Source organism: Eptatretus burgeri, chromosome 12 (assembly GCF_056783735.1).
Source record: "Eptatretus burgeri isolate ZD-2024b chromosome 12, Ebu_testis_v1, whole genome shotgun sequence".
Taxonomy (NCBI): domain Eukaryota; kingdom Metazoa; phylum Chordata; class Myxini; order Myxiniformes; family Myxinidae; genus Eptatretus; species Eptatretus burgeri.
The window spans coordinates 90,089,946-90,116,143 of record NC_140972.1 but is presented as its reverse complement, the minus strand read 5'-3'; the positions used below and the strand labels follow the sequence as shown (position 1 = coordinate 90,116,143).

The 26,198-nt window shown below is 41.0% G+C and overlaps 1 protein-coding gene across 1 annotated transcript in view; it reads left to right on the top strand.

Annotated features, from left to right (window-relative positions):
* LOC147016112 (olfactory receptor 5AN1-like) overlaps positions 1 to 25,857 on the top strand; it is a 66,733-nt gene extending 40,876 nt beyond the window's left edge. Inside the window, exon 2 of the mRNA XM_085849144.1 lies at positions 24,851 to 25,857. Coding sequence (XP_085705270.1) covers positions 24,851 to 25,857 — 1,007 coding nt within the window. The remainder of the gene's footprint in view (positions 1 to 24,850) is intronic.
* The last annotated feature ends 341 nt before the right edge of the window (positions 25,858 to 26,198 follow it).

Below are 26,198 nucleotides of genomic sequence, written 5' to 3'. Positions count from 1 at the left end.
TGTGTGATGTGTGTGTGTGTGTGTGTGTGTATGTTTGTGTGTATGTTTGTGTGTGTGTGTGTGTGTGTGTGTGTGTGTGTGTGTGTGTGTGTGAGTGTGTGTTTGTATGTGTGTTGGTGGGGGTGAGGGTATGTATGTGTGTATGTATATGTGTGTGTGAGTATTTGTGTTTGTATGTGTGTTGGTGAGGGTATGTATTTGTGTATGTATATGTGTGTGAGTTTGTTTATTTGTGTTTGTATGTGTGTAGGTGGGGGTGAGGGTATGTATGTGTGTATGTATATGTGTGTGAGTTTGTGTATTTGTGTTTGTATGTGTGTGGGTGGGGGTGAGGGTATGTATGTGTGTATGTCTATGTGTGTGAGTTTGTGTATTTGTGTTTGTATGTGTGTCGGTGGGGGTGAGGGTATGTATGTGTGTGTGTATTTGTGTTTGTATGTGTGTGGGTGGGGGTGAGGGTATGTATGTGTGTATGTATATGTGTGTGTGTATTTGTGTTTGTATGTGTGTGGGTGGGGGTGAGGGTATGTATGTGTGTATGTATATGTGTTTGAGTTTGTGTATTTGTGTTTGTATGTGTGTAGGTGGGGGTGAGGATATGTGACTATGACCTACTAATCCATCATCACAACTGTTCAGCTCCTTGAAGTCAATAATTTAACAAAGAGAATTCTTTATTTAATTTTTCTTTGGCAGAGCAATCACAACCATCACATCACATCGCACCCCTTTCATCTTCCTCCTTCACTTATCCATCCATCCGTATTTGTAGAATTGCTTTACGAAATCCAATCATGTCCATAAAGTGGGTTCATTCATGTTTGCACCCGTGCAGGTTGTACCCAAAGGTCTTCCTCAAATCCCTTCTTTGACCACATCCTTCCTCACCAATCTGCAGTACCTTTGGGTTTATACAAACCTCTCTGTGTAGGCTATGAGAAAAGCAGATTTCCAAATCGACATCCTCCTTCCAACTTGAGTAATGCTATCTCTGACACCCTCACTTCTGATATTATCTGCCTTATTCAAGATACCGGATAGACCAAGTTTGTAAAGTATTCCTCGGAGCTGTGGTTGTGGTGCTGGTGCTGGCACTTATGTTAAGTTGTGAACACTTGTATGGCTCAGATTCCGTTTTGGATAGTTTGCCACTACATGGCAAAGTGTGGAAATTTCTGCCCTGAGCAGCCATGGGAATCGACCCCACGTCGGTGAGGTCAATGCACCAAGGCTTCACGGCTTCACCCCCTCCTTCATGACACCCACCTACACATGACCCATCAGAGTTGTTGTCTCTGCTGGGTGCCGGGTCTGTGTGTTGGCAGGATAGCCGAGAGACGTGCGCGCACACACTCTTTTGAGCTGTCTAGCCGAGGTTTGAATGTCGGCCAAGCTCTAAACTGCCGCCCTGGTGTTCCACATACAGGACAATGCATCAATGTGTGCACCATCAGGACCCATATCGACCTGCTAAGAGATGGATGTACAGGTAACGTTCATCAGGAAATTTGTCTGCAGTCCTCGAACGCACAACACAATGGCGTTTTTTTTTGTTTTTTTTTCGAAAGATACCGTGGTATCTCGAACTTGTACTACAAACAAAATGGACACGGGGATGTGACATTCATAGCCCTGTGCCCGGAGGACATTATGCAGCATGATGCACCTGTGCTACCTGGTGGCGTTTCACTGCATGGGCAGGTTTCGTTCGAAATTCGATTTAACACTTTCATGAGTTACCTGGTTTTACCTTCTGTATGGTGTTGATCGACACGTCGTCAATCTTGCAGTGGATCCGTCGACACTTTAAAATTTGTCCAACACCGGTGAGATTTTTTTTTGGAAAACGAAGATGTTGGGATGATTTCACCTGATCATTTATTTTAAAATTCTCCTATATGGAATCGGATCTTCACCAAAATCTAATCAATTTGTCCTTGTCAAACACGAAACTTGTCCACCAAGTTTCGTCTGAATCCGTCCACAACTTCTTTAGATTTCTTGCTCACAGACAGACAGACAGGGGTGAAAACATAATCTCCATCCACCTTCAGTGGCCAAGGTAACAAGCTGACACGGTGGTGGTAGTGCTGGTGTCGGGAAGGCGTTGGGGAAATTTTCATTTATTTATCTCGGAAATTTTTTTTTACCAAATAGCCTTATGGTTTCACTTTGAAAAATTTACCAAATAGCACTCCAGGTCAGGTCAGGTATGGGAGCATGTGCCAGAACAGCACGTCGCTGCGTCCACTTTCCAACGGTACTCCAGGGGCCTCCGTCTGGCCATCCCCCAGGCAGATGCCAGGCCCATCCCCATCTCCTTGAGATGATGGTCAACCTGTTGCAACCATGAGGCACGTGGTCGACCCACTGGCCTCCTCCACTCATGAGACTCCCTCGCTGAGAGAATCTGGTGAGCAGGATCAGAGTCAGGAAAACGAGTCACATGTCCATACAGCCGCAACTGACGCTCACGGACTATGCAGGTAACAAATCTCATCCGAGTCTCTCTCAGCAACCGCTCGTTGGACACAAAATCCGACCAGCGATAGCCAAGGATTCTCCGAAGAGACCTGGTACCAAAGGAATTAAGTCTCCGTCTCAGATCCTTGGTCAGAGTCCAAGTCTCGCACCCATAGAGCAAGACTGGAAGTACCAAGGACCTGAAGACTCAGACTTTCGTCCTCCCGCACAGGTACCGGCAGCGCCACACCCCGTGATCCAGTGAATCCATGACTCCTCAGGCCCGACCCAGACGTCTATTGACCTCTGACTCGCAGCCAGCAGAGACATGAATATCACTGCCAAGGTAAGTGAATCTCTCCACGACCTCAACATTCTCACCACAAACAGACACAGACAGGACAGCAGCATCCAAGATGTCACCGAAAGCCTGGATCTCAGTTTTGACCCAAGAAACCCGTAATCCCAACGGCTCCGACTCCTCATTCAGCACCTCGAGGGCCCCCAAGAGGATGTCTAATGTCTCCGCAAAGATGACTGCATCATCTGCAAAGTCAAGGTCCGAGATCTTGACATTCCCAAATGACGCACCGCAACTTGATCTCTCCGACATCCTCCCTAGAATCCAGTCCATACAAGTGCTGAAAAGTGTGGGGGCCAGTACACATCCCTGACGAACTCCAGTAACAACTGGAAATAAGTCAGAGATGGTACCACCACACTTCACAGCACTCTCAGTACCAGAGTAGAGTTCAGACATCAGATCGATCAGTTTTGGTGGCACCCCACGAAGACCAAGAATCCTCCAGAGGACATCCCGATTCACTGAATCAAACGCTTTACAGAGATCAACATAGGCTGCAAGCAGCCCCTGCCGAAACTCTCATCTGCGTTCGGTGAGGACACGAAGTGCAAGGATACGGTCAATCGTTGACCTCTTTGGTGTAAAGCCTGACTGCTCTGGACGCTGGTGCTCAAGCAGATGGTGACGAACCCTATCAAGAATTATCCGAGCAAAGACCTTGCCCGGCACTGAGAGCAGCGTCACCCCTCGGTAGTTGTTGCAGTCTTGGCGATCACCCTTCCCTTTCCAGAGAGGGACAACAAGGCCCCTCTTCCAGTCAGTTGGGATGATGCCTGTGTTCCAGGCAGAGCACAAAACTGCATGCAACAACACGAGTGCAGCATTTCCACCAGCCTTGAGAAGTTCAGCATGGATGCCACAGATCCCTGGAGCTTTACCCCGTTTCAACTGGTTCACCGCAGCCCGTGTTTCCACAAGCGTAGGTGGACCACAGTTGATTTGAGGGTCAGCAACAGGGATTGTAACACCCTTGATGTCCAACACGACAGTTGGGGGATCAGCCTGGTACAACCGCTCAAAGTAACCGGCCCAGCGGGCCTTCACTTCAGACTCCTCTGTCAAGAGTCTACCACTCTCTGCTCGAACTGTAGTGCTCCGAGGGATGGGCTTGGATGAACGTAATGCGCGAATTCCCCTGTAAGCGGGACGAGAATCACCTGTCCACAGGTGATGCTCTACCCCCTCACAGATTCCTCGCACATAGGCCTCCGTGTCCACCCTCAGTGCACGTACAGTTTTACACCTCAGCTCCCTGAACAGCTCAGCTCTGCCATTCAGCCTGGCCCTGCGACTCTGGTCAATGGTATCCAGTGTCCCTTGAGAGACAAAATTCTTCTTTGCCCTGCGGTGAGCTCCAAGGCATCCACCGGCAACATCAAGGACGGTGGTCTTGAAGGCGCTCCACAACTCTTCAGGACCCCCCAAAGCACCCAGACCCCCAAGTGTCCACTCAGCCTGTTCGCAAACTCCTCAGCTACTCTCTCATCCCTGAGCTTGGCAACATCCAGCCTCGGCTGGGATGGTACCATTCTCCAGGATTTAAGGTGCAGCTTTAGAGTTGCTACAACAAGCCTGTGGTCAGTATTGAGGAACTGAGCACTCCGGTAGACCCTGCAGTTCTGGATCATCCTCCAACGACCGTCAATGAGGACATGGTCAATCTCCTTTGCCACACCGCCAGCGTTGGAATACCAAGTCCAGCGATGAGCTTGTGGGCGCTGAAACCATGAACCAGCCACCCTAAGTCCATGACTTCTTGCAAAGTCAAGGAACTTAGTGCCATTCTGGTTCATAGTTCCTGACCCATGGGGACCAACACACACCTCATAACCGTCCCTATCAGTTCCAGTCGATGCATTGAAATCCCCCAAGACTAGAAGTGTATCTCGTCTGGGGCACTGATCAAGCACAGACTCGAGTGTGGCGTAGAATGCATCCTTCACGGTGAGATCACTCGCCTCAGTCGGAGCATAAACAGAGACCAGGGAAATGACACCTAAGGAGTGACGAATCCTTAATCTCATAATACGCTCGTTGACCGGTGTTACCTCAATTATCATTGGGGTCAGCTTATTGGACACAGCTACAGCAACTCCTTGGGTATGGTAACCATCAGAGCGACCAGACCAATAGTAGGTGTAACCACCCACCATTATCTCGCTGCAATCCGGTCTCCGAACCTCAGAGAGAGCTGCAATCCCGATGTCCAAACGCTTGAGCTCAGATGATAACGGAGACAGGTGATCATCCTCTCTTAGGGATAGGACATTCCAGGCACCCACCCGAAGGGACCGCCTCAGGTTAACCCAAGGAGACCGCAGTCTGGTGGACGACACCTCTGGTGGAAATAGCACTCCCTGATGGTTTTACTTTGTAAAATTTACCAAATAGCACTCACTGATGGTGTTTCTTTGAAAATTTTACCAAATAGCACTCCCTGATGGTTTTACTTTGTAAAATTTACCAAATAGCACTCCCTGATGGTGTTTCTTTGAAAATTTTACCAAATAGCACTCCCTGATGGTTTCACTTTGAAAAATTACCAAATAGCACTCCCTGATGGTTTCACTTTGAAAAATTTACCAAACCATGCCCCCTGATATTTTTACTTTGAAAAATGTACCAAATAGTGCTCGCTGATGGTTTTACTTTGAAAAATGTACCAAATAGTGCTCGCTGATGGTTTTACTTTGAAAAATTTACCAAATAATGCTCGCTGATGGTTTTACTTTGAAAAATTTACTAAATCGTGTTCCCTGATGGTTTTACTTTGAAAAATTTACTAAATCGTGTTCCCTGATGGTTTTACCGTGTAAAATGTACCAAATAGCACTCCCTGATGGTGTTTCTTTGAAAAATTTACCAAATAGTGCTCCTTGATGGTTACACTTTGAAAAATGTACCAAATTGCGCTCGCTTATGGTTTCACTTTGTAAAATTTACCAAATAGCACTCCCTGATGGTTTCACTTTGAAAAATTTACCAAACCATGCCCCCTGATATTTTTACTTTGAAAAATGTACCAAATAGTGCTCGCTGATGGTTTTACTTTGAAAAATGTACCAAATAGTGCTCGCTGATGGTTTTACTTTGAAAACTTTACCAAATAATGCTTGCTGATGGTTTTACTTTGAAAAATTTACTAAATCGTGTTCCCTGATGGTTTTACTTTGAAAAATTTACTAAATCGTGTTCCCTGATGGTTTTACCCTGTAAAATGTACCAAATAGCACTCCCTGATGGTGTTTCTTTGAAAAATTTACCAAATAGTGCTCCTTGATGGTTATACTTTGAAAAATGTACCAAATTGCGCTCGCTTATGGTTTCACTTTGTAAAATTTACCAAATAGCACTCCCTGATGGTTTCACTTTGAAAAATTTACCAAACCATGCCCCCTGATATTTTTACTTTGACAAATGTACCAAATAGTGCTCGCTGATGTTTTTACTTTGAAAAATGTACCAAATCGTGCTCGCTGATGGTTTTACTTTGAAAAATTTACCAAATAGTGCTCGCTGATGGTTTTACTTTGAAAAATTTACTAAATCGTGTTCCCTGATGGTTTTACTTTGTAAAATTTACCAAATAGCACTCCCTGATGGTGTTTCTTTGAAAAATTTACCAAATAGTGCTCGCTGATGGTTTTACTTTGAAAATTTTACTAAATCGTGTTCCCTGATGATTTTACTTTGTAAAATTTACCAAATAGCACTCCCTGATGGTGTTTCTTTTAAAAATTTTACCAAATAGCACTCCTTGATGGTTTCACTTTGAAAAATTACCAAATAGCACTCCCTGATGGTTTCACTTTGAAAAATTTACCAAACCATGCCCCCTGATATTTTTACTTTGAAAAATGTACCAAATAGTACTCGCTGATGGTTTTACTTTGAAAAATTTACTAAATCGTGTTCCCTGATGGTTTTACTTTGAAAAATGTACCAAATTGTGCTTGCTGATGGTTTTACTTTGAAAAATTTACCAAATAATGCTCACTGATGGTTTTACTTTGAAAAATTTACTAAATCGTGTTCCCTGATGGTTTTACTTTGAAAAATTTACTAAATCGTGTTCCCTGATGGTTTTACCCTGTAAAATGTACCAAATAGCACTCCCTGATGGTGTTTCTTTGAAAAATTTACCAAATAGTGCTCCTTGATGGTTATACTTTGAAAAATGTACCAAATTGCGCTCGCTTATGGTTTCACTTTGTAAAATTTACCAAATAGCACTCCCTGATGGTTTCACTTTGAAAAATTTACCAAACCATGCCCCCTGATATTTTTACTTTGACAAATGTACCAAATAGTGCTCGCTGATGTTTTTACTTTGAAAAATGTACCAAATCGTGCTCGCTGATGGTTTTACTTTGAAAAATTTACCAAATAGTGCTCGCTGATGGTTTTACTTTGAAAAATTTACTAAATCGTGTTCCCTGATGGTTTTACTTTGTAAAATTTACCAAATAGCACTCCCTGATGGTGTTTCTTTGAAAAATTTACCAAATAGTGCTCGCTGATGGTTTTACTTTGAAAATTTTACTAAATCGTGTTCCCTGATGATTTTACTTTGTAAAATTTACCAAATAGCGCTCCCTGATGGTGTTTCTTTGAAAATTTTACCAAATAGTGCTCCTTGATGGTTTCACTTTGAAAAATTTACCAAATAGCGCTCCCTGATGGTTTCACTTTGAAAAATTTACCAAACCATGCCCCCTGATATTTTTACTTTGAAAAATGTACCAAATAGTGCTCGCTGATGGTTTTACTTTGAAAAATTTACTAAATCGTGTTCCCTGATGGTTTTACTTTGAAAAATTTACCAAATGGCACTCCCTGATGGTTATACTTTGAAAAATGTACCAAATTGTGCTTGCTGATGGTTTTACTTTGAAAAATTTACCAAATAATGCTCGCTGATGGTTTTACTTTGAAAAATTTACTAAATCGTGTTCCCTGATGGTTTTACCCTGTAAAATGTACCAAATAGCACTCCCTGATGGTGTTTCTTTGAAAAATTTACCAAATAGTGCTCGCTGATGGTTTTACTTTGAAAATTTTACTAAATCGTGTTCCCTGATGATTTTACTTTGTAAAATTTACCAAATAGCACTCCCTGATGGTTTCACTTTGAAAAATTTACCAAACCATGCCCCCTGATATTTTTACTTTGAAAAATGTACCAAATAATGCTCGCTGATGGTTTACTTTGAAAAAATTACTAAATCGTGTTCCCTGATGGTTTTACCCTGTAAAATGTACCAAATAGCACTCCCTGATGGTGTTTCTTTGAAAAATGTACCAAATTGCGCTCGCTTATGGTTTCACTTTGTAAAATTTACCAAACCATGCCCCCTGATATTTTTACTTTGACAAATGTACCAAATAGTGCTCGCTGATGTTTTTACTTTGAAAAATGTACCAAATCGTGCTCGCTGATGGTTTTACTTTGAAAAATTTACTAAATCGTGTTCCCTGATGGTTTTACTTTGTAAAATGTACCATATAGCGCTCCCTGATGGTGTTTCTTTGAAAATTTTACCAAATAGTGCTCCTTGATGGTTATACTTTGAAAAATTTACCAAACAGCGCTCCCTGATGGTTTTACTTTGAAAAATGTACCAAATTGTGCTCCCTGATGGTTTTACTTTGAAAACTTCACTGAATCGTGTTTCCTGATGGTTTTACTTTGTAAAATTTACCAAATAGCACTCCCTGATGGTGTTTCTTTGAAAAATTTACCAAATAGTGCTCCCTGATGGTTTTACTTTGAAAAATTTACTAAATCGTGTTCCCTGATGGTTTTACTTTGTAAAATTTACCAAATAGCGCTCTCTGGTGGTTTCACCTTTAAAACTTTACCAAACAGCGCTCCCTGATGGTTTTACTTCGAGGATTGCAGTTAAAGACTGAAATGTCAATGTTGAGCAGCCTCTTTTTTCACCCTCTTGAACCCTCTTTTTTGTAAGCAGCTACTCTTTCCTTGCTCATTCATGTCGTTGATTATTTTTATTTATTTATATCCACCTGCGCACCCCACCACCACATTATCACTACGTTTCCATTGTACCCTGTCACCTCTCTCTCTCTTCCATGAGCCTCCACCTTTATTCTTCAATGAAAAATAAATAAATATATGCACAGAAAAAAAAAATCAAATTTTCATGCGAAAATGTCAGGTGACAGGTTTTATGATTACATCTGCAAATTTCAATTGGAAACAAGGAACAGAAAAAGGAAAGGCACTACAATGAGTGCAGTCTCCTTGTTTTTTTATTAATCAAAATGTTGAACTTCAGCAGATTTAGTATGTTGGTGAAACGATGTGAGATTAGTTCCAGAAACACCTGAATTCGATAGAGAATTGAGCATTCCCATTTCCTCCTCCTTCATACGCAGCAGAAGGTGTGACGAGAGGTATGTTTGCCAACTTGTGGATGGAAGTGGTTATCGCTTGGATGTGCTACGTGTCACTAAAGGTGCACAGGTTGACTTGGACTGAAAAACATAAGAAACTTTATGAATTATATGACAAAATGCACAAAACCGCACCATTGTGTCGCTTGGTTTGGTTGTAATGCCTGGTGTTGGCTCAGTGGTTATGGTGGCTGCCTTATAATCTTAGTGTCCTGAGTTTGAGCTCTATTGGCTACAAAATTAACACCAGGTGGGATTGACTCAGCTTGTCATCCTTCTGAGGTTGGTGAAATGAGTACCAGTGTACTGGTAGAGGTGCACAGCATCAGCAGCATTGTTGTGCCCCAACAAAATGACAACTATCCGGCAGTCCAGCTTCCATATGCCAGAAGAAGTTTGGCTGTAATTAAAAATTGTGAAATAGAGGGAGAATATTCTAAGTTCAATCAGCTCGTTTTTTGTTGGCTCGTCGAAGAACAAAAGAGACAGAAGGTAAAACGGAGAGCCAGAATCTGTAAATTTACATTGAGTGGTGATGTGAATTAAAGTGCTTCTGTTTACTCTTCACCCTATACTTTATATCTGTTGATCCTATGCCACCTGCATGTTTTTCTAATCTTCCCTGTGCCTTGCCAAAGACAGTACGAAGGTTCCAGGTGTAATGGTTTTTGAGCCACAAATTGTTGACATGACAGTGTAGGCCTTGCCTATCTTTGGTTATCTGACTAATAAATGAGGAAGTGTGTGTGTGTGTGTGTGTGTGTGTGTGTGTGTGTGTGTGTGTGTGTGTGTGTGTGTGTGTGTGTGTGTGTGTTGTTCACTTTTCTCGACAACCGTTCATCCGATCTGCCTCAAACTTGGCGGGTGTATTGCTGAGGACCCGAGGAAGTGCTGCGTCAAAAAAAGAAAATTAATTAAAGAAAAAGTACAAATTTAGCTATAAACTATTTTGAAAATGTTAACGCTCACGTTTGAATACCGTAGTTATTAAAACGGGGTTCAGCGAAGCCATTCGGTGGCATCACAATGGTATTCAGCAGTGACTGGAGGCAGATCCTTTCCGTCAGGCCGTATGGTAGCCGCACTGCCATAGTAGGAAGGTGCTTGAAGAGCTCCTCATACCTGTGGATAAATGTCGAGATTCTTCGTCTCACCGAAAACATGAGGATCACTCAGGCTGCTGGAGAGAAACAAGACGAAACAGATTTTGCCAAATTCCTGCTGGACCTTGGCGAAGGAAAGATTACTGTCATTCCAGAGGAGGGTGAATTTGCTATTGAGCTCAACGAATCGCTCATTCTTCCTGGTGAAAGACTCCAGGACATTGTCAGTTGGGTGTATGAGGACATCCACACCAACATTGCCAACTCCAAGTGGCTCTGTGAGCGAGACATACTCTGCCTGACTAACTCTGAAGTTGACAAGGTGAATGAGTACATAACAAAGATGTTTCCAGAATAGGAATATGTTTGCTGCAGCGTGGACACAGCGGAGTCTGAGGGTCACCATGTGTACCCGCCTGAGTTTCTACATACCCTTTGCCCATCTGGTGTGCCTCCCCATCAGATCACTCAATGTGGGAATGGTGATCATGCAGCTTTGAAACTTCGACCAGCACAATGGACACTGCAATGACTCAAGGGATGTCATCGATCAGATCCTGCCCCCATCTGTTGGTTGCAAAATCTGTGGTTGGTGTCAACGCTGGATGCACACTCCTCATTCCACGCATCATCCTGAGCCCATCTGATAACATCTTCCCTTTCACTCTGCGGCGTCGGCAGTTTCCGGTGAGACCCTGCTATTCCATGAGCGTGAATAAGTCTCAGGGGCAGTCGCTACACCATGTTGGGGTCTCCTGCACAAGAGACTTCTTCAGCCACGGTCAGTTCTATGTGGCGGCCAGCAGGGTTGGCAGATCAAGCAGCCTTCTCATTCTTGCTCAAGATTAAGAGACAAAGAAGAAGCGCCGCTTTCTCAGCAATGTTGGTCACGAAGAGGTGCTGATGAGATAAAGCTATGTACATCTAAAGAACTCAACAAATTCGTGATGATTTTGAACTAGGGCTATCCTGAAGCTATTACCGCAAACGACCCTCTTTAGGACCATTTACCCCAAACGACCCTCTTTCAGGCCACAAAATTTCTGAATCAAAGTTTTCGTGCTACTTTGTCTTATTTCTTTTTTCTTTTTATTAATTAAAAAAAATAATAATAATAGTGTATTCATAATGTTTGAAATAATATTGTATTAAATATGTTGTACCCCCTTTCCATGACTGACCCAACCGTTTTTTTCGTTTTTAGCTCGCCTGTTCGAAGAACAGAGAGCTATAGCGATACCCCCGGCATGAGCGTCAGCGTGAAAATGTTAAAGTTTTTGGTGCAAGTTATTTCCTTTCTAATGTTTTTATCTACCACACTATTTTTTACTGATTACAATATACAAATGCATACGTTGCTTTAAAATTATTTGGATCAGACTTCACTGCAATGCTTTATAAAAAATATTATTAGACTAGTCTTTTAAAAAACGATAAATGTATAAACAGGCAAGCATTGGGTGACTTTGACACCAACTCTCTGGTTTTAATTCCAAGAAGATGTTTCGCCTTCACCGAGGCCTTTATCTCACGACAGAGAAAGATTTTGTATCTTTCTCTGTGAAAACCACTCATTATTTGCAGCAAGATTCTTTGGTAAAGACTTGCTGCAATGATGGATGTGAACGTTTCGAACGGGCACTGCACTAGTTATTATAATGGACCACAAGTTGATAACATAATGATATGTGTGTGCTTAGAGCTTTTGCCATGCATGTTCGTGAGGGCGAGGAGTTTGGTGTTTTTGGTTCAGTCGGTTTCTCGTGCAGAGATGTTCCAAAATTGCTCGTTAGAAGTCAATCCATAACACCTCTGCGGACATAAAGAACAGGCAATTAGGCACACATCGAGTCTCTAGCTGGTGGTCATTGTAATTGCCGATTAGTTATTTTTATATCCTGTATGTTTTTTTCCATTAGTGTCCCGTTCTGCTAATAATGCTGGGGCTGTGACATGCCTGTCCCCAGTGAAACTGTGTGCATGCTTTCCTGGCTTCTCAGTTTGCATACCATTACCCTACCCAATAACTATTGAATCGTGTTACAATTAGCACAAGTTTCACAACCATCGAACCATAAAATCACATTTCTTAATCAAAATGGGATTTTTTTTTCCACGGTCACACTAAAGGTGTTCAAAAAGGTCAAGAGATGAGATACTAATGTGTTTTTTTTTATTGACATTTCTCTTCTATCTATTTCATTCGTATAACTTTTGGACCTCCCATATATTAGTGGTCCACTGATTTTAAAAAATGTTGGAAAATTACGAAATACAATTTCTTTGTTACCTGGTCCGACTGCACAAAGCTTCGAGGAAATGTGAAACAAGGAACAGCGGTCCAAATCTGTGTGTGCTCGACCATGAAATGAAAAATAGATTCAGAACAGCAACAGTAATGAGAGTTGTGGCACAGACAACAAACAGGTCGATGAAAAATTGATCCACTTGTTAGAATCCAGCATCAGATAATAATATGAGGTAACATTTATGGGTTTTTTTTACCAGCAAATACCACCTGTTGCTTTGCTGATGGGAATACTCGCAGAGGGGGAGGGGATAGAGAAGGAGAGAGAGAGAGGGAGGGAGAGAGGGAGAGAGAGGGAGAGAGGGAGAGAGGGAGAGAGAGGTGGGGGAGGAAGGAGGGAGCGGAGAGAGCAGAGGAGGGAAGGGAGGGGGAAAAGTTGGATGGATTATGGGATGGATGAATGAAAGGAAGGGATGGATGGGTGGAAGGGAAGGTGAGGGAAGGGATGGATGTATGGATAGATGGATGGATGGAAAGTGGATTCACAGTAAGTTCTACAGTTGTTCATGAACACATGATACTCCAATCTCACAGATTGAACATGAGATGTAAGGAATGAATGAGTTCCCACCTGCTGTTCCTTCGTCTGCCATTACATTCTCTGCAGCATTTGCAATGAGCTTTGGTTTTGGAAACAACTCTCCCCTAATAACCTCTAAAGTACTCCACTCAGGGGTGCATCTCCGGGCAGTGCTCAGCATGCCTGCTCCGAGGTGAAGGTTACCTTTTAAACTTTTGTCAGCTTTAACGTATACAATGGAACACACATTTATATATGTACTTTATTTACATTATCACCTAACATTGTCTTGAATGTCAATTTGTAATTTTATTTTCAAAAACAACAACAGCTGTGATAAAAGAAAGTCATTCACACTGCCATCTACTGACTCGTCATTGCTTACAAATATCAGTAAAGAAGGAAAGGCAGGCTTGGCACCGCACGACACCACAGGATGCAACACAGTTCGGTGGGGCTGAAACTTTTGACACTGATCGATGTATTTTTTATTGTGTTGTGCAGAGGGACAGTGCGAGTACTTTTGCCGTGCATCATCATGGCTTGCAAATGTACATCATCCAAGCAACTTGTAAAGTGCTCGCCAACTGGCTAAAACACTCAAGCAAGCACTCTAATGAAATGGTTGATAAGGAATGGCAGGCTTGGCAAGGGATTAGCGATCATCAATCGTATTAAACACCACCCGAAGAATCCCAGAGTGTCAAACAATGTGCAAATTGGACAAATGAACACTTTTTTTTTTTAGCAGTCGGAACTGCTGCTAAGGTCAATTCCGCAGTTTAAATTTTGAAATTCAGCTCATGTGAAGACAGTGTAGAAATTGTCGCATATGCCAAAACTAAATAAGGCACGGACACTCGGGTTTCCGAGTGTTTATAAGAATTGTGATTTGTCCAGCGATTTGTCAATATTAAGATCAGCAATCATTGATATATCTAGCGATTCGTGGTATGATGCTTTATCGTGCAAAAACCGACCAGTTCCCAGAATCTGAGGCAAGACTGTATTTTTGAGCTGAGCAGACAAAATGGCCGATTAAGACCCCTGAGCTGAGCAGGCTGACACAGGGTGACCAAAAACTGCCTGTGTTTCTGGTTTTACCATTACTTATCTTCAAAAGAGGCATTTAAATTCACCCAAACACCCAGTTTTCTTTCATGCACTCCTTGGGTGTTCCCTTTGCATGCACGCAAAGTTTGAGGGCACTTGGTTTCTATGGTTTTGGAGTTACAGAGGACACACACACACACACACACACACACACACACACACACACACACACACACACACACACACACACACACACACACACACACTGCTGGAATTATTAAAATCAAGTTTACCTCCCTGTCTTTGCTTGCCATAACATTCGCTGCCATGTAACCGGCACGGCCCGTGACATCATCGTCGGCAGGCCGCACACCGGCCTACGCAGCCACGCCTACGCAGAAACGTGTTATGTCATTGGTTGGTAAATAAATGGCCATAACTTGGGAAGGACTTGTCCGATTAATATCAAACCTTGAAAAGGCACACCCTCAGGTCCCCAGCAATATAGCTGGCAAGTTTGAATTAAATCGGACCAGTGGTTGTCGAGAAACAGCGGTCACACACACACACACACACACACACACACACACACACACACACACACACACACACACACACACACACACACATTGCTGGATTATAGATAGATGTTATTAATTTGTGATTGGGAAGATGCTGTTTGGAATTAAAATAGAGTGAGATTGAGTTTCAAGGAGAAGGAAATGATGTGATGGAGAAGGAAAGATTCAATATTGGCATCATCGAAATATTATCCACCATGCTGCAGTGAGTTTTTTTGCCCAAGTGCTTCATGAACCGACTGTCCATGCCTGACGTTCGACTGAAGCTGCAACAGGAATGCATAATTTATGGATTCATGGTTTGGCATTCGCTGTTTCAGCATTGCCTGATTGCACTTGGGCTCCCTTCCATGCGTAGCATGGGTAACTTGCTTTTGTATATCATGGAGTACGAAAGTACTCCATATTAGGGTGTTTCATATTGCAACTTTTTTGCGCTAGTCATGTTGGCTACCCGTTGAAGCTTTCCAATACGGATAAAACCCCACTCGCCGATTTTTTTTTTTTTTTTTTTTTTTTTTAGAATTATCCTCCAAAAAATGGCCGCCGGCGGCCATTTTTTCCAAAATGGTGGCCTTTTTCGCGTTTTGACACAGAAATCGACTCCTACACCTGCTAAAATACGTTAATATTACTTGATATGTGTATATTTGTAGATGATTATGATTGTTATGTCTGCTAGCAGTCGGGACTAGACATTAGGCATCCAATATGGCGGAAAAATCCAAAATGGCGTCCAAAATGGCCGATTTTTGGCCACTGGAAAGTTGTTCCCTCCGATGTGGGTTCTAATATGTCTAGTTATAGGTTTTTGTGTGTGCTGAATTCGTTTTTATGCTCTAAAATGCAGTATATCTGTCACAGAGATGTCTGCGGGGGTCATGCTCTCGCGTTAAGAAGTAGTTCTTGCAAGTCCGAAGAATAATTTTGAATTCTCGCCCTCATTGATATCAGAAAATAGCAATTAAATATTCGAAGGTCAAACATGTATTTATTTAACATGTACAGTATGCACACAAATTACTAGAATACTAATGCCATAATGAATGTTCTAATATGAATTCATGTATGCGTGCCTATCAGCCTCGATAATCAATAATATTGGCCATGGCATGGCATACATGGCTGTAACGACATTTCAAATTAAAATTTCCATAGTTCAAAAACATCAATGTTCACACTTCGCTTCATATAGTTATCTACATTTTCTGAAGAGTGGATTTTGTGTATCCAGAATAATTCTGCCTGTGCCACTCAACCACTTGAAGCAAAGCTTGCCTTTGCTGTTCATTCCTCGTTTTGTCTATAAAATCCGAAATCAACTTAATTCCACTCTCTGCAAGGTCGTTAACTACGTGAACATTGTGCACATAGTTTGCGAATTTTTGGTAACCATCACTTTCTGGCCATGTGCTTGCAGGCTCACACATCCATTCTACATCTAGTAAATCATATAGTTCAAGAAGATTGAATAACCGCCACGAGTCGTCATCTATGAAACTGCTGAGACACAGGTCACTACTCTCATTCTCATCCAGGGCTGGAAATTTTGGCTTTCCTGATCTGAGTTGATCATGAGGTAGTCTAGGTGTCTGATGCAACAGTTTTGCCATCGTTTCTCGCTCATCTGTGGGCACGTTGGAATCGGCAAGAGCGAAAATGACCAATTGTGGTGTCAAATACCATAGGTGTCGATCACTCCTTCATATATACGCGAAAATTAAGATAGCTATATGAAGCGAAGTATGAACATTGATGTTTTTGAACTATGGAAATTTTAATTTTAAATGTCACCACAGCCATGTATGCCATGCCATGGCCAATATTATTGATTATCGAGGCTGATAGGCACGCATACATGAATTTATATTAGAACATTCATTATGGCATTAGTATACTAGTAATTCGTGTATATACTGTACATGTTAAATAAATACATGTTTGACCTTCGAATATTTAATTGCTATTTTCTGATATCAATGAGGGCGAGAATATTCAAAATTATTCTTCGGACTTACAAGAACGACTTCTTAACGTGAGAGCATGACCCCCGCAGATGTCTCTGTGACAGATATACTGCATTTTAGAGCATAAAAACGAATTCAGCACACCCAAAAACCTAAAACTAGACATATTAGAACCCATATCAGAGGGAACAACTTTCCAGTGGCCAAAAATCGGCCATCTTGGACGCCATTTTGGATTTTTTCGCCATATTGGATGCCTCATGTCTAGTCCCCGACTGCTAGCAGACATATCAATCATAATCATCTACAAACATACACATATCAAGTAACATTAACGTATTTTAGCAGGTGTAGGAGTCTATTTCTGTCAAAACGTGAAAAAGGCCGCCATTTTGGAAAAAATGGTCGCCGGCGGGAAAATTTGGGAGGAAAATTCTAAAAATTCGGCGAGTGGGGTTTTTATCCATATTGAAAAGCTACGACGGGGAGCCAACTTGACGAGCACAAAAAAGTTGCAATATGAAACACCCTACTCCATAAAGAGGGATAATACGGGGGGGGGGGGAAATGGCTGCCCATTCAAATGTGCACAATGATACGCTCAGAAGCTACTCCAGAGTGAAGCCATAAGTATTTAAAAGCGATGCCTTTTATTCTCGAGCATTTCCTGAACTATCAACATTATAAAAGATGCCACAATGCATCGCTAAAGTACCACATCGAGAGATCACGAAAACCCCAATTTGTACTTCTTCCCCTCTAAAAACAATGTAAAACTGTAGCCTGACCTACCTCAATAACTGCTAAAGCCATGATGGTGATTCCAACACAAAGAAGTTACTTTGTCCCTGTGCTCGTGCACACAACCCAAAATTAAAAAAATATATGAAACATTTATCGTTTTATGAGGAAAAGAAATTGAACATAAATGTGAACTCATCCAAACCAGCCCAGGATCGTGGTGGGGAAAAATGGATGCCCGACAGAACCATTCCAAAAGCGATACATATCCAAACCATCACCCAAATCAACTGAAACAAGTACTAAAACAATATAATAACATAGATTGAGTTAATCCATCCCAAAATAACAAAATATATAGAATATTAAGCATTTTATTACTTTTAAAAATTGCACGTGAAAAATAAAATAAAAAAACTTTTAAAACATTAGAAAGCAAAGACCACCATCTCCGCTTTAGGGATATGTATAAAATTTGGTGGTGTGAGGAGCGAAGAGGGGGAGATTGTTAATGTGATGTTCATCATATTAATCATACACAACAACACACTCAGAAGAAGATCAAGATATAAATACAAAATGCAAAGCCAGTCAGCATTCAAAATGTATTGGTTCACGAGTCAGTAAGTGACCACTATATTCGTTATGGGTGTGTGTGTGTGTCTGTCCCAAGCATAGCTCCGTGGGTTTTGATCCGATCTTGATAAAATTATGGTGTGTGGTTTGTATAATGATCTAGTTGTGTTTTCCGGAGAATAGGCATGCTGCGTCCATTATGGGCGGAGCCACACCCCAAAAACATGTGTTTTTTTAGGTAGCCAGTTTCAATTTACATCTTCTCCGAGGGGGTTTGTCGAATCTGGCAGTGGTTTCAGTATTTGGTTAGCCCAATAGCACCTGCATAGCCCCACAGAGCTCAATTTTTCATTTTCGTCCCAAGGGCAAGGCCACAAGGTCACGAACTTAGAAAATGTCAAAAAAATAAATAAATTGGGCATTGAGCTCCTAGGGTTTTCAACTGTTTTGAATGAAAGTTGGTATGCAAGTAGTGCTCTTCGAGTACTACAACTTTCATCATTTACGTTTTTCCCGATTTCCGCCAGTTTGCCCGTGGCGTCCCCTCGAAGGTCAAAAAATAAAAAAAGGCGAACCGTGCCGTGTACATTGCTTGTGAACCATTGCTGTCTCCAGACTTGTTGCCTTTTCTATTCAGTCTTCTTCTTCTTCTTCTTCTTCTTCTTCTTCTTCTTCTTCTTCTTCTTCTGCTTCTTCCTCTTCTTCTTCTTCTTCTTCTTCATCCTCTTCGTTTTGGCAGGTGCAGGCAGGCAGGTGTGCATGCCGACTGGAGCTCCTTTTATATACAGTTTAAGCATTTTATGAAAACAAATCAAACATACAAATCGACCCCCCCCCCTATGTCATTCAGTTTTTATAAGTTTATCATCTGCTGTGATATGCAACGCCACAAGGATTGCATAATAAGTTAAGGTATGTATGCAGCGAGAGTGGTGATAAAGCAGCAAACACACTGTAGTGTGTTTACTTGACATTATATCCCATGAACTAGACACAAATGTTGATCTGAATTGTTGGACCATGGCATATGGTAGTATCACAGAGTATGGCAGCATCTTGGAATATGGGAGTATCACGGAATCTGGGAGTATCATGGAGTATTACCATTCTCCATCTTATCCATAACAAAATGTATAAAACATTAAGCATTTTATTACTTTCAAAAAATTGCAGAAACAACAAAGAAGAAGATTAAAAAAAGAAGTAAAAACATACAGGGATGAAATCTCCAAAAACAACACAACCAAACAATGTAAGAATGACATCACATTACGATGCCAAATTACGACACCACAATCCTCTTATAGATTACGACCACGATATCTTTTGATGATGTTCCATCACAATCCCACAACAAAAGTAAAATGTCAAAAGATATGGTGATGCAAAACCAGAAGAGGATTGTTGTGTCTTATTGTGGAATCATAATGTGGTCATTCCTACCTTGTTTTTTTTTAGGTTTTTTTTGAGATTTCATCCCTCTGTTTTTAGATTTTTTTTCCTTTGTTTTGTTTTTTTGTTGTACATATATATTTGGAAATGATGCGCCCAGACCAGGAATCGAACCCAGGTTCTCTGGCGAACTGTATCAGTGCAGAGCACTGGTACGGTTTACCAGAGCACCTGAGTTTGATTCCTGCCCTGGGCACATAATTTTCCCACATATACATATTATGTCTGTTTGCCTGATCATTTATCAACATATCTATCTATCTATCTATCTATCTATATCTATGTCTATATATATATATATCTATATATATATATATATATTACATATAGACACACATATATGACATGTACATTAATATGCACTATAATGTTGGAGCCGCTACATATTAACTAATTACGTGAAACAATGCTCTCAATGTCAAAGTCGATTTGCTCAGTTTACACAATGAACGACGTCATAGTAAACCTGCAGTAGATAAAAACCGATACAAATTGCCCATTAGTCGACCTTCGGACTCCAGAAAGATCAATTTTGAACTGCGCAGGTAAATAGTAATTGTGAATTGCTCGGTATTGAATTATAAAATGTTGACTATATACAGAGCAAAATTTCAATCGCTATAATCATGATGTATAAATGTAATCGTTTTCAAAAATAAATGAGAAATCCTTTTGAAGTCTCGTTCACATTAAACCTAACATGCTGAATAAGTTGTCAATGACCCTTTAGCACTCACAACAAATAATTATTGTATTTCAGTATATAGCACCTATCATGATTTTGTTTTTTTTTTGTAAATCAACCCCTTCATATGTGTGTCGTACTATTATATTCGGTAGACCCATGCAAGTTTCCTCTAATCCTCAGACATCCACGGTATGTCATTCATTCCATAAAATGGGCTTTTTCATTGTTTTGCGTTTTTGCTCCAATAAATTATCTCTTATATCAGTGTTTTTATTCACATCATTCACTTATAATAAACATCAACATTTTCTGCAACATCCACTTAGCTGGAACTCAACTTGCAGCTTCATAGTATCATTTTCATCAAAAACGTGAAATATTCACATCATCCAATGCATTGGGTTTTGCCAATTTGGTCGCTATTCGATTTGGTCATACTGTATGCACAAACCATGATCAAACTGTGCCAGTTAAAGATGTTGTACTCGTTACTAATGAGCGATGAGCATAAATAATATTAGTGGTTAAAGTTAAAATATATATGATCCAGTTTATTCAACTGCCTCTTTTGTAGCTGGAACGCAAGTTTAGAGAACTTTGATAAAGCCTTGAACGCAAGTTTCGAGAACTTTAATAAAGCCTTGAATGCAAGTTTAGAGAACTTTGATAAAGCCTTGAACTCAAATTTAGAGAAATTTAATAAAGCCTTGAACTCAAGTTTAGAGAATTTTCATAAAGCCTTGAACGCAAGTTTAGAGAACTTTGATAAAGCCTTGAACTCAAATTTAGAGAACTTTAATATCGCCTTGAACTCAAGTTTAGAGAACTTTGATAAAGCCTTGAACTCAAATTTAGAGAACTTTAATATCGCCTTGAACTCAAGTTTAGAGAACTTTGATAAAGCCTTGAACGCAAGTTTAGAGAACTTTGATGAAGCCTTGAACGCAAGTTTAGAGATCTTTGATAAAGCCTTGAACGCAAGTTTAGAGAACTTTAATAAAGCCTTGAACACAAGTTTAGAGAACTTTGATAAAGCCTTGAATGCAAGTTTAGAGATCTTTGATAAAGCCTTAAGATCGATTTGTTGTTGTAGAAAGTTTTCAACCTTCTATCTTTCAATAATAAACTTTTTCTCTGTCAACTATAAACCTGTTAGTTTCCTCATTGAGTTATCTGGATGATGATCCATTAAGTTCATCAAGCTTGCTTTGTTTGGTGAACTCGATGGAACTTGACAAAGCAGATTATTACCAATAAACATACTGATCATGATATTACGAACATCACAAGTTCTTAACTTTTGGTTCAAATAAAAAAACGTCACTTGCAATACTTTATAAAACATAAACTTGCTTCCTTTGTTAGGTTTACTATCTATACACCAAAAGTGATTAAAATTATCGTGATGTCGAGGGTATAAATATCTGTACTTGAATTTGCATACTCTTCGTGAAAGAAACCGAGAGATCCTGAAGGTTGACCACCAACTACTGCTGGTACACGAGTCCTCTGTCTTAATTGTCAGCCTTCCAATGGACAGTGAACATATCGATGCATCACCCAATATGTGAAACACCACAGTGACAGTTTATAGCTGGGTTGAGATTCTAACTCAGGATAGATGACAGATGACTTAAAGGCAAGTGTGCATATTCATGTAAACTATTCTATCAGCTCCACATCTTATAAATATTTTCAAGTGTTTGTGTGTTTGTACGTTATTATTTCATGACTGAACCATAGCACCGAGAGACCCTAAATTTTGCGTGTCAGAACTACAGAATCTGGGCAATATTTTAAGCTGCCACATGTTGGCCTTGACAACCGTTTTGACACCACCAAAGACCACTATAAGCTGTGTATTGGGATGTGCGGAGAGCCAGTGCTGCCGCCGGCCCATGGGCAAAAGGTAACCATTATGAGGCAAATAACTCTGTAGCTTTTCGATGTCTGAAACCACCACCAGGATAAGCTCACCCAGCTGAGCAGTGCCAGTTATCCCTCCCCAACCCCCTAACAGACAGTGCCGGGTCATCCCTGCTGGTGTATCTATAACTTATATGTAAAAACAATGTTTCACACAATATGAACAATACAGTTATTTCGTAGACAGATGATGTCTGTATCTGTGGCCTTTTCTGAAAGACGACCATTGGCATAGATTGGGGGTGGGGAGGGAAAACATGCAAGGAAATCCATTTTTAATGTGTCGAAAGGAGTGTCTTGATTTTCTTTTAACAACCCTCTTTTTGTTTAAAAAATAAATTTTTTTCAATGTTTGAAAGTGGCGTCACAAATTTATACGCATTTCTGAAAAAGATTTGGAGTAAATTTTCCGGAGAAATAACGGTATTTGAACTTCTTGTTCGCAAGTGTTGCTGTTGGCGAGGATTTTCACATCATCAGGATACTTTTCCCTTGTACTTCATAATCATCATCTCAGCAACATCATCAGAGAACCCCTTCAATTAGAATTCAACAGTTTTGTAAAAACATGGTCTTTTTTCAAGGCAGGGATTGGGAACCTATGGATGAATAAAGCTCTTTGAATGTACGTACCATGGTTGCCTGTTTTGTTCTCTGATTTATTCGAAAATTGAGTGATAAAACAAAAATGAACACTAGACATATAACCTCATCGGTGCTGCAAATAGCAGTTGTTTGTTTCCCAGTATGATATGTAAATATCACTGTTGAATGACACAGTATAAACTTTGGGTTCTGTTTATTTTATATCTGGGTAGAATGAACAACTGGGCTGGCAGGATGGCCGACAGGTACGCTTGCTCACCTCATCTAAGCCGGCTAGCCTGGGTTTGAATCCCGACCCAGCTATAAACGATCATCCCGGTGTTTCACAGTCAGGGTAATTCATCAATGTGTGTGCTGGCCCTCGAATGAACGTCGAATGGGCATCCCATCTGCTTGTATTCATTGGTGGACTTTAAAGAAGAGTAGGCGAGCTATCGCCAGCATACTGAATAAATACCAAATTCCTGCCCTAACTACTGCTGAGAAAGCAATGGCAAACCACCCAGTATAACCCTTGCACAATGGCAAACCACCCAGTATAACCCTTTCACAATGGCAAACCACCCAGTATAACCCTTGCACAATGGCAAACCACTGAGTATAACCCTTGCGCAATGACAAACCACCCAATATAACCCTTGCGCAATGACAAACCACCCAATATAACCCTTGTGCAATGGCAAACCACCCAGTACAACCCTTGCGCAATTGCAAACCACCCAGTACAACCCTTGCGCAATGACAAACCAACCAATATAACCCTTGCGCAATGTCAAACCGCCTAGTATAACCCTTGCTCAGTAAGATGCTTTGGTGGCACTGTTGTAGGTGAAGAGTGTGAGAGAGAGAGAGAGAGAGAGAGAGAGAGAGAGAGAGAAAGAGAGAGAGAGAGATGGATAGAGAGAGAGAGAGAGAGAGAGAGAGAGAGAGAGAGATAGAGATAGAGATAGAGATAGAGATAGAGATAGAGATAGAGATAGAGATAGAGATAGAGATAGAGATAGAGATAGAGATAGAGATAGAGATAGATAGATTTCCCACCAGAGACCATCTCTTCTCTTGTGTGTACAATCCAAATGATTAAAACATTGTCGGTATTTTATGTGAAGTTATTTGTGAACAAAGAGGATTTCCTTTACCAGAGTTACCTCGATGTAACTGGGTGTAAGCACAGGTGTTGGTTAATGCACGCTCAGTGCAAAGCACAGGAATCATTTACACATCATGTTACGTTTATGCAAGAAGTGATGATGTCCACATCACTGAATAATTTTTCCATGATTCAGTTCCAGTGGTCCAATGGGTGGCTGGTCTCAACATGGGGGCCTTTTCAAGTTCCACTACCAGCTCTTCCACACATGCTAAATAAATATCTCTGTCTAAAACACTTTTACATATGAACATATCTTCTGCATGACTAGGAGCCATATTTTTATTCGGAGGTTATTATTATTTTGTATGCAGCTGGTGGCTTCTGGTTGCATCATTGCTGGGAGCGTGGATGTGCCACTGATGCAGTGGCCGCTGTTTTCAATAAGCTGGTACTCATTTTGCTGACCTCAGAGGATGACAGGCTGAGTCAAACCACCTGGAGTTATTTCACGAACCATCAGGGGCTCAAACCCAAGACCCTAAGATCTGAAGGCAGTCACCTTAACCTTTATGTTAACACCAGGCTTTATTAGGTGCTAAAATTTTTTAAACTGTAACCCAGCCCTTTGCCACACATACTCCTTGCTTAGCTTTTCAGTTTTATTCTTATTCCTCGATCATCTCGATCTCTTTTCCATTCTCTCCCCATTAATTTACACAATCCTTCACTCTGCCCCTCCTATTGGCCTCTGCTTCTCTATCTTTATTTCCTTTTTCTGAATTTTTCTTTTTCATATCCCCCTACCCCCTTCTCAACTCCTATGATGCATTTGTAACAAATGGATGGTCGCTTCACCCCTTATGGCAGTGCGGGACCATCGGTGCGACACAAAAAGCATGACATCCTCACTATGAGAAAGGATGTTCAATTAAACTTCTGTAAACAAGGGACATGACGAATAATTTCATTCTTCTTCCTTTCTCTCGTTTCAGAAATGAATATCACAGCACCATTCTCTTGGCCAACATTCGTAACCCTGGACGCCTCATCGTTTCCTCGGGATGGACCCTGGCGGGTGGCCACATACTTCTTGTTGGTGTTGGTTCCTCTCATCGTGCTTCTCAACATTACAGTGCTGACTGCTTGCGCATTGAGTCGCTTTCATAAACCCATGGTCGTATACATATCATTCAGCACCGTGGCAGACACTCTGTGGACCCTCCTCTGTGTGGGGATGTTTGTGAACGGTCTTCTTGCAGGACAACAGCGACTGATGTTTTACAAGTGCTTGGTTCAACTGTTTTGCATTGAATTATTGTATATTGAACAAGGTGTTATGCTTTTGCTTATTGATATAGACCGTTTTTGGGCAATTTTCTGGCCTTATTCCTATACCACACAGATGGCCAGAAAACGCAAATCTCTGTACATAGTTGGCCTGGCTACCATCCTTCCTGTCCTGATCATTTCATCCTATCCGGTGATGGTGTCTGCTTTGTCATTTTGCGTTAAGGAAGTTATTATCGCAGATGTGTTTTGTTTCATGGATCAGGTCTTGGTGGCCGCCTGCGGAAGAACTCAATTGCCTGCTGTCATGATGATGTGCGTTTGGCTTTTTGTTGACATAATTACAGCAACTAGTATTATTTACTCGACGGTGAAAATACTTCGAATGTTTCGACATAACCGCCAGGCCATGTACACTTGTGGTACTCAGGTGATGGCGTTCGCAGTTCGGTTCAGTTTTGCCACCATGGTTTTTGTCACTAATAATGTCAATTTCCAGAATACTGCTTTCCGTTTTATGTTGTATCTCACATCAATGATGTCACCGCCAGTGGCAAACCCTCTTATTTATGGCCTGAGAATCAAGGAGATTCGACAGCCACTCAAACGAGCTTATCTCCAGTGGTGGGCAAAAATGCAGCAAACATTTTGTGGGACACACTATTGCTTCAACACAAATGAACAAAAGTCATCCAAATCCATATTTTTATAATATATATGTATATATATATATATATATATATATATATATATATATATATATATATATATATATATATCGACTATACTAAAAAACATAGAATGTTTGTATGTATGTATGTGTGTTTGTTTGTTTGTTCGTCCTTTATAGGCGGCCGAACCGTTGGATGGAATGAGATGAAACTTGGCATGAGTGATCCTTGGGACATGGGGGAGGGGGGGGTCAAGTTCAAGGTCGAAGGTCATGGGGTCAAGGGGTCAAGGTCACCGGGTAACTTCAATATCTCAATTTCATCCCATCGAGACGGGACCAACGCCATTCGACAGATAATCAAAATTAAATGACAGTTGATT